Source organism: Cherax quadricarinatus, chromosome 65 (assembly GCF_038502225.1).
Source record: "Cherax quadricarinatus isolate ZL_2023a chromosome 65, ASM3850222v1, whole genome shotgun sequence".
NCBI lineage: Eukaryota > Metazoa > Arthropoda > Malacostraca > Decapoda > Parastacidae > Cherax > Cherax quadricarinatus.
The window spans coordinates 14,176,071-14,189,761 of NC_091356.1; the positions used below are offsets into that span (position 1 = coordinate 14,176,071).

At 39.1% G+C, this 13,691-nt stretch overlaps 1 protein-coding gene across 6 annotated transcripts in view; it reads right to left on the bottom strand.

The window, feature by feature from the left end:
* LOC128700547 (ATPase family gene 2 protein homolog B) overlaps positions 1-13,691 on the bottom strand; it is an 82,383-nt gene that overhangs the window by 51,241 nt on the left and 17,451 nt on the right. For all 6 annotated transcript variants that reach the window (XM_070098970.1, XM_070098966.1, XM_053793810.2 and 3 more), the window contains 4 exons: positions 13,467-13,612; positions 12,472-12,597; positions 8,249-8,365; positions 7,753-7,941 (listed from right to left, as the gene is read on the bottom strand). In XM_070098970.1, coding sequence (XP_069955071.1) covers positions 7,753-7,941; positions 8,249-8,365; positions 12,472-12,597; positions 13,467-13,612 — 578 coding nt within the window. The remainder of the gene's footprint in view (positions 1-7,752; positions 7,942-8,248; positions 8,366-12,471; positions 12,598-13,466; positions 13,613-13,691) is intronic.

Here is a 13,691-nt window from a genome sequence, read left to right on the forward strand (position 1 = left end):
AGTGGAGATGTCCTGTCTAAGGGCAATGTGTGGTGTAAATATTATGCAGAAAATTCGGAGTGTCGAAGATGTTGAGTTAATAAAAGTATTAGTCAGAGGGCTGAAGAGGGGTTGCTGAGGTGGTTTGGTTATTTAGAGAGAATGGATCAAAGTAGAATGACATGGAGAGTGTATAAATCTGTAGGGGAAGGAAGGCAGGGTAGGGGTAGTCCTCGAAAAGGTTGGAGGGAGGGGGTAAAAGAGGTTTTGTGGGCGAGGGGCTTGGACTTCCAGCAAGCGTTCATGAGCGTGTTAGATAGGAGTGAATGGAGACGAATGGTTTTTGGGACCTTATGAGCTGTTCCAATGTGAGCAGGGTAATATTTAGTGTTAATGTTGCAGTTTAACCCTTTGACTGTCGCAACCCCCAATCCTGAGATGTCTCCTGGTGTCGCAAAATTTAAAAAAAAAAAAAAATTATTTTTTCTTATGAAATGATAGAGAATCTTTTCCCGATTGTAATGACACCAAAAAACGAAATTTGATGGAAAACTGACGGAATTATGCTCTCACGAAGTTAGCGACCTCAGCGCTGTTTACAAATCAGCGATTTCGCCCACTTTGAGCCCTATTTTCAGCTAATTCCATTATTCCAGTCGCCCAAACTCATAGCTATTTCTTTAGAACTTTATTTTTTCTATCGATTGAGTACAAGAAACTGCCCATTTACCAATTTCAACTACCTAATAATGTGGTCAGAAATTTGCAATTTGGCCAATTTCACGAAAACTAAAAAATATGACAATTTCAAAATAAGGTCCAGAATGAACAATGCAGACATTCCTGGCTCTAAAATAACATTTTCTTTGCTCATCAGTCATGTCTCCAGGCCCCTCTAATATTACTCTTGCTTTCTATTTTGAATTTTTATTCAAACAAAAAATAGAAGACTTATTATTATTATGCAGACTACTGCAATACTGTAATAATTGTATAAATAACATCAACCCATTCATGACTGCATATTAGAATGGCTAGTTGGACATTTATTGGACAATGGCATCATTTGTTTACTTTTGAACATTGGCAAAAATCAAACATTTCCCCAAATTTGAGCTCCATTTCTAGGTTCTTTTTATAGTAAAATCAATCAAAATCACCTCTATTTCTATAATGGGTTTTCCATTCTATCAAATGAGACCAAGAAAACGAGAATACAACAATAAATACTATACGAAAATAGACCACAAAGTCGGCATTTTAATTAAAAAAAACGGTCGGAGTTTTTTTTTTCTCATTATGCACTGTGTGCTCCAGGATTTTTTTTATATGGTGCACACTGACCACACAGACCCATTCTCTCACATGTGGGCCTACCAGCTTTCTCCTGCTTGATTTGAAGCCACTAGAATTTATGAGTATATATACGTCAAACACGGTACCTCGTAAGACGTATATATACGGCCGCGACAGTCAAAGGGTTAAAAACTGTAGTGTAAAGCACCCTTTTGGCAAGACAGTGATGGAGTGAATGATGGTGAAAGTTTTTCATTTTTGGGCCACCCTGCCTTGGTTGGAATCGGCCAGTGTGCTAAAAAAAAAAAAAAAAAACAGGGAGACTGGTTATTTTTATATAGCTGGACTTGAGTACTGGAAACGGGAAGCATTTAAAGGAGGGGTTTAGGATATTGGCAGTTTAGAGGGATATGTTGCGTATCTTTATACGTATATGCTTCTAAGCTGTTGTGGTCTGAGCACCTCTGCAAAAACAGTGATTATGTGTGAGTGAGGTGAAACTGTTGAATGATGATGAAAGTATTTTCTTTTTGGGGATTTTCTTTCTTTTTGGGTCACCCTGGCTCGGTGGGAGATGGCCGACTTGTTGAGAAAAAAATCAGTATGTAAGTACAGTGGACCCTCGACCAACGTTGGCATTGTCTAACGTTAAATCCGACTAGCGATACATTTTAACGCAAAAATTTTGCCTCGACTAGCGCTAAAAAACCTGACCAACGCTATTCGTTCCGTTCGAGATGCATCCACTTGTGGCCTGAGCGCGCCTCCCTTGTCCCGTGGGTGCCAGTGTTTACAAGCCAGCCAGCCACCGCGGTCCCATCCAAACATACAATCGGAACATTTCATATTATCACAGTGTTTGTAGTTATTGCACCTGCAAAATAAGTCACCATGGGCCCCAAGAAAGCTTCTAGTGCCAACCCTACAGCAAAAAGGGTGAGAATTACTATGGAGATGAAGAAAGAGATCATTGCTAAGTATGAAAGTGGAGTGTGTGTCTCCGAGCTGGCCAGGTTGTACACAAAACCCCAATCAACCATCGCTACTATTGTGGGCAAGAAAACGGCAATCAAGGAAGCTGTTCTTGCCAAAGGTGCAACTATGTTTTTAAAACTGAGATCGAAAGTGATAGATGTTGAGAGACTGTTATTGGTGTGGATAAAAGAAAACCAGATAGCAGGAGATAACATCTCTCAAGCGATCATATGTGAAAAGGCTAGGAAGTTGTATGACGATTTAATTAAAAAAATGCCAGCAACTAGTGGTGATGTGAGTGAATTTAAGGCCAGCAAAGGTTAATTTGAGAGATTTAAGAATCATAGTGGCATACATAGTGTGATAAGGCATGGTGAGGCTGCCAGTTCAGACCACAAAGCGGCTGAAAAATTATTATTTTATTTTTATTAACACACTGGCCGATTCCCACCAGGGCAGGGTGGCCCGAAAAAGAAAAACTTTCACCATCATTCACTCCATCACTGTCTTGCCAGAAGGGTACTTTACACTACAGTTTTTAAACTGCAACATTAACACCCCTCCTTCAGAGTGCAGGCACTGTACTTCCCATCTCCAGGACTCAAGTCCGGCCTGCCGGTTTCCCTGAATCCCTTCATAAATGTTACTTTGCTCACACTCCAACAGCACGTCAAGTATTAAAAACCATTTGTCTCCATTCACTCCTATCAAACACGCTCACGCATGCCCGCTGGAAGTCCAAGCCCCTCGCACACAAAACTTCCTTTACCCCCTCCCTCCAACCTTTCCTAGGCCGACCCCTACCCCGCCTTCCTTCCACTACAGACTGATACACTCTTGAAGTCATTCTGTTTCGCTCCATTCTCTCTACATGTCCAAACCACCTCAACAACCCTTCCTCAGCCCTCTGGACAACAGTTTTGGCAATCCCGCACCTCCTCCTAACTTCCAAACTACGAATTCTCTGCATTATATTCACACCACACATTGCCCTCAGACATGACATCTCCACTGCCTCCAGCCTTCTCCTCGCTGTAACATTCATCACCCATGCTTCACACCCATATAAGAATGTTGGTAAAACTATACTCTCATACATTCCCCTCTTTGCCTCCAAGGACAAAGTTCTTTGTCTCCACAGACTCCTAAGTGCACCGCTCACCCTTTTTACCTCGTCAATTCTATGATTCACCTCATCCTTCATAGACCCATCTGCTGACACGTCCACTCCCAAATATCTGAATACATTCACCTCCTCCATACTCTCTCCCTCCAATCTGATATCCAATCTTTCATCACCTAATCTTTTTGTTATCCTCATGACCTTACTCTTTCCTGTATTCACTTTTAATTTTCTTCTTTTGCATACCCTACCAAATTCATCCACCAACCGGCTGAAAAATATTTGCAGGAATTCAAGGAGTACATAGACAGTAAAGGAATGAAACCCGAACAAGTGTTTAATTGCGACGAAACAGGCCTGTTTTGGAAGAAAATGCCAAGCAGGACCTTCATTACTCAGGAGGAAAAGGTACTCCCAGGGCATAAGCCTATGAAAGACAGGCTTACTCTGTTGATGTGTGCCAATGCTAGTGGTAATTGAAAAGTGAAGCCTTTATTGGTGTATCACTCTGAAACTCCCAGAGTGTTCAGGAAAAACAATATCCTCAAGGCTAATTTGTGTGTGCTGTGGAGGGCAAACAGTAAGGCATGGGTCACTAGGGACTTTTTCTATGACTGGTTACACCATGCATTTGCCCCCACTGTGAAAAATTACCTCCTGGAAAATAAATTGGACCTTAAGTGCCTCCTGGTATTAGACAATGCCCCTGGTCATCCTTCAGACTTGGCAGAGCGACTTTCTGCGGACATGAGCTTCATTAAGGTGAAGTTTTTTGCCTCCTAATACCACTCCTCTCCTGCAGCCCATGGACCAGCAGGTTATTTCCAACTTCAAGAAACTGTACACAAAAGCTATGTTTGAAAGGTGCTTTGTAGTGACCTCAGAAACTCAGTTGACTCTAAGAGAGTTTTGGAGAGATCACTTTAGAATCCTCAATTGTGTAAACATTATAGGTAAGGCTTAGGAGGAAGTGACTAAGAGGACTTCGAACTCTGCTTGGAAAAAACTGTGGCCAGAATGTGTAGACAAAAGGGATTTTGAAGGGTTTAAGGCTAACGCTGAGAATCCTATGCCAGTTGAGGAATCCATTGTGGCATTGGGGAAGTCCTTGGGGTTGGAGGTTAGTGGGGATGATGTGGAAGAGTTGGTGGAGGAGGACAATGAAGAACTAACCACTGATGAGCTGCAAGATCATCTTCAACAACAAGAGGCTACACCTGAGGAAACTGCTTCGGAGGAGGGGATAGAGAAATTGAAGAAGTTGCCTACTTCTAAGATTAAGGAAATGTGTGCAATGTGGCTTAAAGTGCAAACCTTTTTTGATGAAAATCACCCTCACACAGCTATTGCAAGCTGTGTTGGCAACCTGTACACTGACAATGTTGTGAAACACTTTAGGAATGTCATAAAGGAACGGGAGGTACAGGCCTCTATGGACAGATATGTTGTGCAACAGAGGTCCAGTGACCCTCAAGCTGGTCCTAGTGGCATTAAAAGAAGAAGGAAAGTAACCCCGGAAAAGGACTTGCCACCTCAAGTCCTAATGGAAGGGGATTCCCCTTCTAAATGCTAACACCATCAACACTCTCCCCTCCTCCCATCCCATCAATCATCACCAGATCTTCAATAAAGGTAAGTGTCATGTAGCTATGCATGTCTTCTTCAGTTTGTGCATATTAAAATTAATATTTCATGTGGTAAAAATTTTTTTTTTTAATACTTTGGGGTGTCGGGAAAGGATTAATTTGATTTCCATTATTTCTTATGGGGAAAATTAACTTGACTAACAATAATTTCGATTAACGATGAGCTCTCAGAAACGGATTAATATCGTTGGTCGAGGGTCCACTGTACGGTGGAACTTTTACTTACGAGTGCATCCACATACGTGTTTTTCTAGATACAAGACTTTGCTTGGTCAATTTTTTGCTTCCAGACGTGAGCGAAATTTCCAGATGCGAGCAGGCCTCAAGGGAGGTTCCTTGATACTGGTGAGGGGCTCTTGCTCTTGATCTCGGGAACTGGATCTCAGTTGTTTGTTGGGTTCCTTGATACTGGTGAGGGGCTCTTGCTCTTGATCTCGGGAACTGGATCTCAGTTGTTTGTTGGACTATCTTATTGAAACATGGGCAACATGTGATGGAAAGATGCTTCTTAGTGTACACCAAAAATTAAAGAAATTGGACCATAAATAATGGAGTTCACTTCTCGGCCATTAGTCTCCCTTTAGCGGTATATTTTTGTATGTTTTTTTATGGTTGTATTCTCCTTTTTTTTGACTCATCTGATAGAATGGAAGATATACTACAGAAATAGATATGATTTTGATTGTTTTCATGATGAAAAGTACCTTGAAATTGAGCTCAAAGTAGCAGAAATGTTTGATCCTTCGGCGATGTTCAAGAGTAAACAAATTATGTCACCATCCAATACCTGTCCGATTGGCACTGCCCCTCAACCTTCACATATTGGAAAGCTCTTCAACATGCTAGCAAAAGTGGAAGCAGACATCATTGTCAGCATAGTTGCTGATCCCCTACATATGTTGTATAGCTTATCTGAGTATCATATTACCATCCATATGTTTTATAAAGACGACCCCTTGCTAGACTTAGTGGCTAGCATGTGACGTCACGTGATGCCACATGTGAGCGTCAGATGCACTGTCCCATTCTCAGTCCACGGATAGACCTACAGACGGTTACAGGCAGGCTGGGCTCCCCTCTCGCACTCTGCTAATGGAAGTGTATACAACCCAACAAGTGTGTTTATCTCCAATCATCATATCTACACGGAACCCTCCCAACATCATGAGGTAGCAGTGGCAGACAACATGAAGCAGCAGTGGCAGACATCATGAAGCAGCTGTGACAGACATCATGAGGTGGGAGTGGCAGACAACATGAAGCAGCAGTGGCAGACAACATGAAGCAGCAGTGGCAGACAACATGAAGCAGCAGTGGCAGACAACATGAAGCAGCAGTAGCAGACAACATGAAGCAGCAGTGGCAGACATCATGAGGTAGCAGTGGCAGATAACATGAAGCAGCAGTGGCAGACATCATGAGGTAGCAGTGGCAGACGACATGAAACAGCAGTGGCAGACAACATGAAGCAGTAGTGGCAGACATGAAGCAGTGGTGGCAGACAACATGAAGCAGCAGTGGCAGACATGAAGCAGCAGTGGCAGACATGAAGCAGCAGTGGCAGACATCATGATGCAGCAGTGGCAGACAACATAAAGCAGCAGTGGCAGACAACATGAAGCAGCAGTGGCAGACAACATGAAGCAGCAGTGGCAGACATCATGATGTAGCAGTGGCAGACAACATGAAGCATCAATGGCAAAGTGTAGCATTAAGAGTGTAGCAATTATAAGGCACTCTGTCTGGGTTATCCTAGGTTCTCTACACATGTACTCAGGAGCAGGAATGCCCACTGTGGTGGCCCTATAAACCCCAACAACAACAATGGAGGCTGTCACCACCACTAGCCACAAATGTAATGACATGTATTTTATTCATTCTAGTGTATATATCATGTTTCTATGTTATTAATATTGTTTATGCCATGTTAGATGATTTTTTTTTTTCAACAAACCGGCCATATCCCACCAAGGCAGGGTGGCCCAAAAAGAAAAACGAAAGTTTCTCTTTTTAAATTTAGTAATTTATACGGGAGAAGGGGTTACTAGCCCCTTGCTCCCGGCATTTTAGTTGCCTCTTACGACACGCATGGCTTACGGAGGAAGAATTCTGTTCCACTTCCCCATGGAGAATTAGATGAATTGTGACAGATAAATAAGCTATAGAGTTGATATTAGGGAAAGTATTTTTTCATGCCTGGAATTCCATTGGAATGAATTAATTCCATTTCAATCAATTTAAATGAGGAAAATTGACTCTGCAGACGAGCAAATCCAGATGTGAGCAAGGTCATGGAACGGATTAAACTCGTAAGTAGAAGTTCCACTGTATATATGTACTTTATGTATGTACTGTATGCATGTACTGTATGTATGTAATTTATGTAATGTATGTAATTTATGTATGTAATCTGTGTGTGTAATGTATGTATGTACTCAGCTAAATGTGATTATATTTTTGGAATGTGTTATAACATTTGTAGTGGTTAGCACATACCCTGAAAGATGGGTGAAGATGCTGCATCTCAGAGGGCTATTTAAATTGTGATGACTGCATACTATACGGTTAAAGAATGAACGTGAGTTTCTTCTCTGGGTCACCTTACTACTATAGTAAAAATCATTATTTTTCTTTATCTACACTACTTTTGTTATTCAACTTCCTAAACAAGAATATCCCCCTTAATTTTCCATCATACTTACTTACCATACTCTAAAACATTTTCAATCTCACCTGTTTCGTAAGTTTAGCATTAACTTGTAACTGTGTAAGCTCAGTTAGAGCTTGAAGGTCAGCACCAACAAAGCCAGGTGTGGCATGAGCAACTGTAGCTAAACCTGAGTGATTGTTGGGCAACAACTTGGCACTGTGAACATTCAGTATGCTCACTCGGTCAGCTGCTGAAGGAACATTCAGAAGGATCTGCAAAAAATGTGGTTCAATACTGTACATATAAAATCAAATCCCTTGATTAAAAGAAAAAGATGTACTCTGTGTTGCACAGGTGTTGCACATGTGTCTTATTCATCAGAAACACTACAGTACAATAACCTAAGAAAGATATAAAGAAGTTTTGAAGGAGAGTAACTCCTTGCCTAATATACATGTACTGTATTGTACTTAGGTTACAATGGAAAATTTATCCAAATGAATAAAAACAGCAAATCTCAGATATTCAGCAACTGAGAATACAGTTTAAAAACCATAATTAAACTAAATCTAAACTCACCTCAACTTCCAGGCGTCCTGATCTTCTGAGTGCTGGATCTAAGTCAAATGGACGATTAGTTGCAGCCATAAGAGTAAGATTAGAACACTGTCTGCACTCATCTAGCATTAGAAGCACCTAGTAAATAGTTAACGTAACAATATAATACTGTACAGTATAAACATAATATGACATGACATATGTATAGTGAGTATCCTAATTAGTGGGGGGGATACATTTAAGAGCCCTGCAAATATAAAATTGTTTGCATATTAAATTGTTTTAAATCTGGGCTCATTTAGTGTTTCAAAGATCATATCTCTCAATACATAATGTTAGTCTGATTAATATTAACATTCCAAAAAAATGACTAGACAGAAGAGAGAGATTTGCACATGGAAAAACCACTAAGCATAATTTGAACAAAATCCTAAACTGCTGAGTTTCCAATTTAGTGGTCATGTGTGAAGACTGAAGCAATGGTTACTGTGATAAAACACATGGATATTCGTATCTATCTGCAGATTATACCCTTCAATAAAAATGTTCTATAATAAAAACTTGCAAATATGGAAGCCAGTGAATTTGGAGGGACAAGTGTATAACTGTAATGTAACAAACACGTTTCCAGTTGGGCAAACCTTCAGCAATACAGTTTGTGAACAGAACCTATCATCAAAATCTACTGCCACATTTAAATCTCTCCCTAACTATAATGTACAGTAGGGCTCCACTTATTCGGCAGGTTAAGTTCCAAGCTACTGCCAGAAAGCAGACTTCGCCGGAAAGCAGAACTCCATTTTTTCCATTTATAAATGCATATAAATGCCAGATAACAAGTTTACACTAACATATATTAAGTTAGCAATAGAACTAGGCATTAAAAAGTAAAATACACACAGTACACATTATTTATCTCAAAATACTATTTACATTCTTATGTAGGGCAAAAGGTGAGTAGTATTTACTCTAAGAAGTCAGGTGTGGTAGCCCTCCTGGCCACCCCACCCACACATACTATACTACAATGCTTAAAGTGCCCTAGAGTGATAAAATGCATATACAGTAGACACATTACTTACCTTAAAATATTTGTAGTCTTAATGGTCTTAATGTAGGGTGAGAGGTGAAAAGCATTTATTTGTAGAAAGTCGTGTGGGAGGCATGGCATCTTGCCTGACCATTTATACCTACTACAACATTAAGCTCCCTAGAGCGATAAAATGCATATATAGTACACTCATTAACCCATTCAGGGTTTCCGATGTATTAGAATGGCTTACGCACTAGGGTTATTGACGTCCTAGTACGTGTAAATTCTAGCGCCTTCAAATCTAGCGAGAGAAAGCTGGTAGGCCTACATATGAAAGAATGAGTCTATGTGGTCAATGTGCACAGTATAAAAAAAATCCTGCAGCACACAATGCGTAATGAGAAAAAAAACTTTGACCGTGTTTTTGGTTTAAAACAGCGACTTTGACTGTATTTTCGTATGGTAATTATGGTTGTATTCTAGTTTTCCTGGTCTCATTTTATAGAATGGAAGACATATTACAGAAACTGAGACGATTTTGATTGGTTTCACAATGAAAAGTACCTTGAAATTGAGCTCAAAGTAGCAGAAATGTTCGATTTTTGCCAAAGTTCAAAAGTAAACAAATCAGGCCATGCGTCCAATACACGTCAACTGGTGAGTCTAATATTTTTTCACAAGTGTGCTGATATTATTTATACCATTTCTACACTAATGCATAACAGTAAATCTTCTATTTTTTGTGAGAATAAAAATTCAAAGTGGAAAGCAAAAGAAATGTAAGGGAGGCCTGGGGATGTGACTAATGAACAGAAAAAAATGTTATTTTAGTGCCAGGAATGTCTGTTTTGTTTATTCTAGACCCTATTTGGAAATTGGCATCTTTTGAAATTTGTGTGAAATTGGCAAAATTGCTAATTTCTGACCACTTTATTGGATAGTTGAAATTGGTAAATGGTTTCTTTCTTGTACTCATTCAATAGAAAAAATGGAGTTCTAGCAAAATAATTATGATTTTTTGTCGACTAGTACACTGGAATTGGCTGAAAATAGGGCTCAAAGTGGGCAAAATCGCCGATGTGTAAACATCGTCGAGACCGCTAACTTCACAAGAGCATAATTCCGTAAGTTTTCCATCAAATTTCATACTTTTGGTGTCATTATGACTGGGAAAAGATTCTCTATCTTTTCATAAGAAAAAATATTTTTTTTTTCAGAAAAATTTTCAACCCTTAGAACAAGTTTAAGAGAGGGCCTCTCGACCCTGAAAGGGTTAATTGCCTTAAAATATTTGTAGTCTTAATGTAGGGTGAGAGGTAAGTTTTATTTGTATGAAGTCAGGTTGGAAAGTACGGGTAGCCAGGAAGGTCAGCCCTCCCAACCCAACCCACACATAATGTAAACAAACCAGATGAACGCGTCTGGTTTTCGCCACAAGTCCTACAAGTTGCCTGGCTACCACAAGTCCTACAAGTCACCTGGCTACCACAAGTCCTACAAGTCGCCTGGCTACCACAAGTCCTACAAGTCACCTGGCTACTACATCTCATATTTATGTTAATGTATTCTACTGTGGGGTGTATTTAGATGGATTAAGCAAAATGTCTATATTAACATTTTTATATGATATTTATTGCTCCTTAGAGTGATTATTATTATTATTATTATTATTATTATTATCATTAAAATGGCATCTTCAAGACTAATAAGACACTTAGTGATTTTAATGTGTACCTGCATGCCAGCAGAATAAGTTTACCTAGGTACAGGTACACATAGGTATAATTATCAGTTATAATAATAATGTAGGTATGTAGTCCACCTGGGCTACATAATTACACAATATTTAATGTGGCCCAGAGCTATATTATTACCATCGACATACCATGTTCACCGAGTTTAATCGTTTCTAGCAACTACCTTTAAAAGTCATCATAAACAAAGGGAGAAGTAATGAATACTTCAAGCCGAGAATTGTAAACAAAAGCATTATGTATTAAGAGGAGTGATGTAAGGTTTTCCCTCCACCCGGTTACCACACTTCCACAGTATATAAACAAAATATTTATATGTTATGTAATGTGTTTCTTATATAATTTTGAAGAAAATATGATAGATGGATTAATAAAAATGTCTATATTAACATAAAATAAGACATTTAATGTGCCCAAGAATGATTATTATTAGTATTACATAATTTTTTCCCTCTACCTGGCAGCCACACCTCCATAGCATATAAGCAGCGTGTTTATATGCTATGTAACATGTTTCTTATATAATTTTGAAGAAAATATAATAGATGGATTAATGAAAATATCTATATTGAAGTAAAATTAGACATTTAACGTGCCCAAGAGTGCTTATTATTACATAATAGAGAGATGTGCTCATGGAGTATGTAAACAAACTGGGTGGCCCATACCGTATTTGAAAGATCACTTGCCGTATAGAAAGTTCTGGCCATAATTTGAGATCGCCGTATTAGCGGAACGCCGAAAAGCGGGGCCCTACTGTATATCACTACAGACCTGTCTTTGCTCCTGCCTATATAACCTTTCTCCAGTTACAATTTACTGACTTGAAAAATCTTACTGCATATGCAAAGCAATGTCTAAATAATGCTTCATTTAACTCAGCAACAAGTCTTTACATTTATAAACTTCTTATCCTTCTAATGGACACCCTAAGAGATAAAAAGGGAGGTAATGACTTCAGAATTTTCAGCTGGGAGATGAAGGAATATCTTTTGGTCCATACTGTACGGACTGTTGGTTGAATCTAGCTTGCGAATTATGACAGCTCTCAGGCTCTTAAGAAAAACTGATGGATCAACTGTGCCATCAAGATAGTCAGTGTTTGTCAAATAAAAGAAGACCCATCTGGGCATGTGGATCAGTGCCACCTGTGTGCTGTGTGAAACAGATTCTTGTTATTAGGCCTACTATTAAAACACACTGATTATCCTGCATCTCTTCTCACTAGGAATTCCTTGTGTCATCAATTTTGCATTTTCATGATTAATTAACATATATTTTGCGCTATGATCTTATTAAAATAAATTCATTAGCTATTTTCTCTGAATGTTAGAAAGTCTATTTAAAGTGTATGCTTCATCTTGCATAATCCTTCAGGTGTGCTTCTGTAATCCTTTAACTACTGCCCAAAGGATACTTAAGAAAAATCAAATATTTTAATCATTGTACTCACATACCTGTGTTGTAAGTCTCTGATCATGAAGACTTGATTCCTTGGTTCTCATAGGACACAGTGAGTCTATTTCATCTATGAAAAACAAACATGGTCCTTCTTCACTTAAGGCTTGCGCTTGCTCTGCAACCTGTAAGTACAGTTTAATATTACTATTATATTCATGGAAAGGTGCTAAATCCATTAAGGGTCATACAATGTCTGTGGAATGGGTAGCAATCAGGTTTGATTTGAGAAAGAGGAATGTACCACAGCATATTAGTACCCACACTTTTATATGGGTTTAGCTGTAAGGCATGGTCATTAAACAGTGTAGTAAGGAGATGTCATGTTTGACAGAGATATATGGTGTGAATACTGTACAGAGAATTTGGAGTGTAAAAATTAGTAGTCAGTTAAGGGCTACCAAAGGTATAATTCAGAGTGCTGGAGAAAGATTGTTGAAGTGGTTTGGGCATACAGAAGTTGCATAAATCAAGGATGGAAGGAAGGAGAGGTAGAGGTCATCTGAAGAAAAGTTGGAAGGAGGAGGCGAATGAGGTTTATAGGTGTAGAGGTGTCAGTTTCCAGTAGATGTACGTGACCATGTCAGATCAAAATGAATGGAGACAAGCAGTTTCTAGGGAAATCAGTTAGCCAGACTTAAGTCCTGGAGGTGGGAAGTACAATGCCTGCACTCCAAAGGAGGGGTAGGCATGTTGCAGTTCAAAAATTCATCTGAACTGTGATGTCTGCATTGTTTGGCAAGACAGCTACTGAATGAATGATGTCTAATCTCTTTTCCTTTTATGATCACCCTTCCTCAAACACCACAGAAAATTACTGATCTTGGCCTGGAAATTCAGATTTAGATTTTTTGAATTTAAAGACAACATTCGTTTAAAATTTGCAGTTTTTGAAGAAATTCCCTTAATGATACTATAATTTAGAGGAACACACTATTAATAACAAAGCAGATTGAAATTTTTCTGTTAATAAAGCAATTTTTAAAATACTAACCTTAACAAAATTTTTCTCCATTTCTTCTTCATAAGGACTAACTAACTCTGCTGCTGCAGTTGCAACGAGACAAGCTCCTGTCTCGGCACACAACTGGCGAACAAGCGAAGTCTTTCCACAGCCCGGGGGTCCAACCAGAAGTATTCCTAGAAAATGGTGGTATTCAGCTAGTTTCTGGGTGTTACTGTTTAGTTATGTGAAAAGCTAAATTTCTTAAAAAAAAAA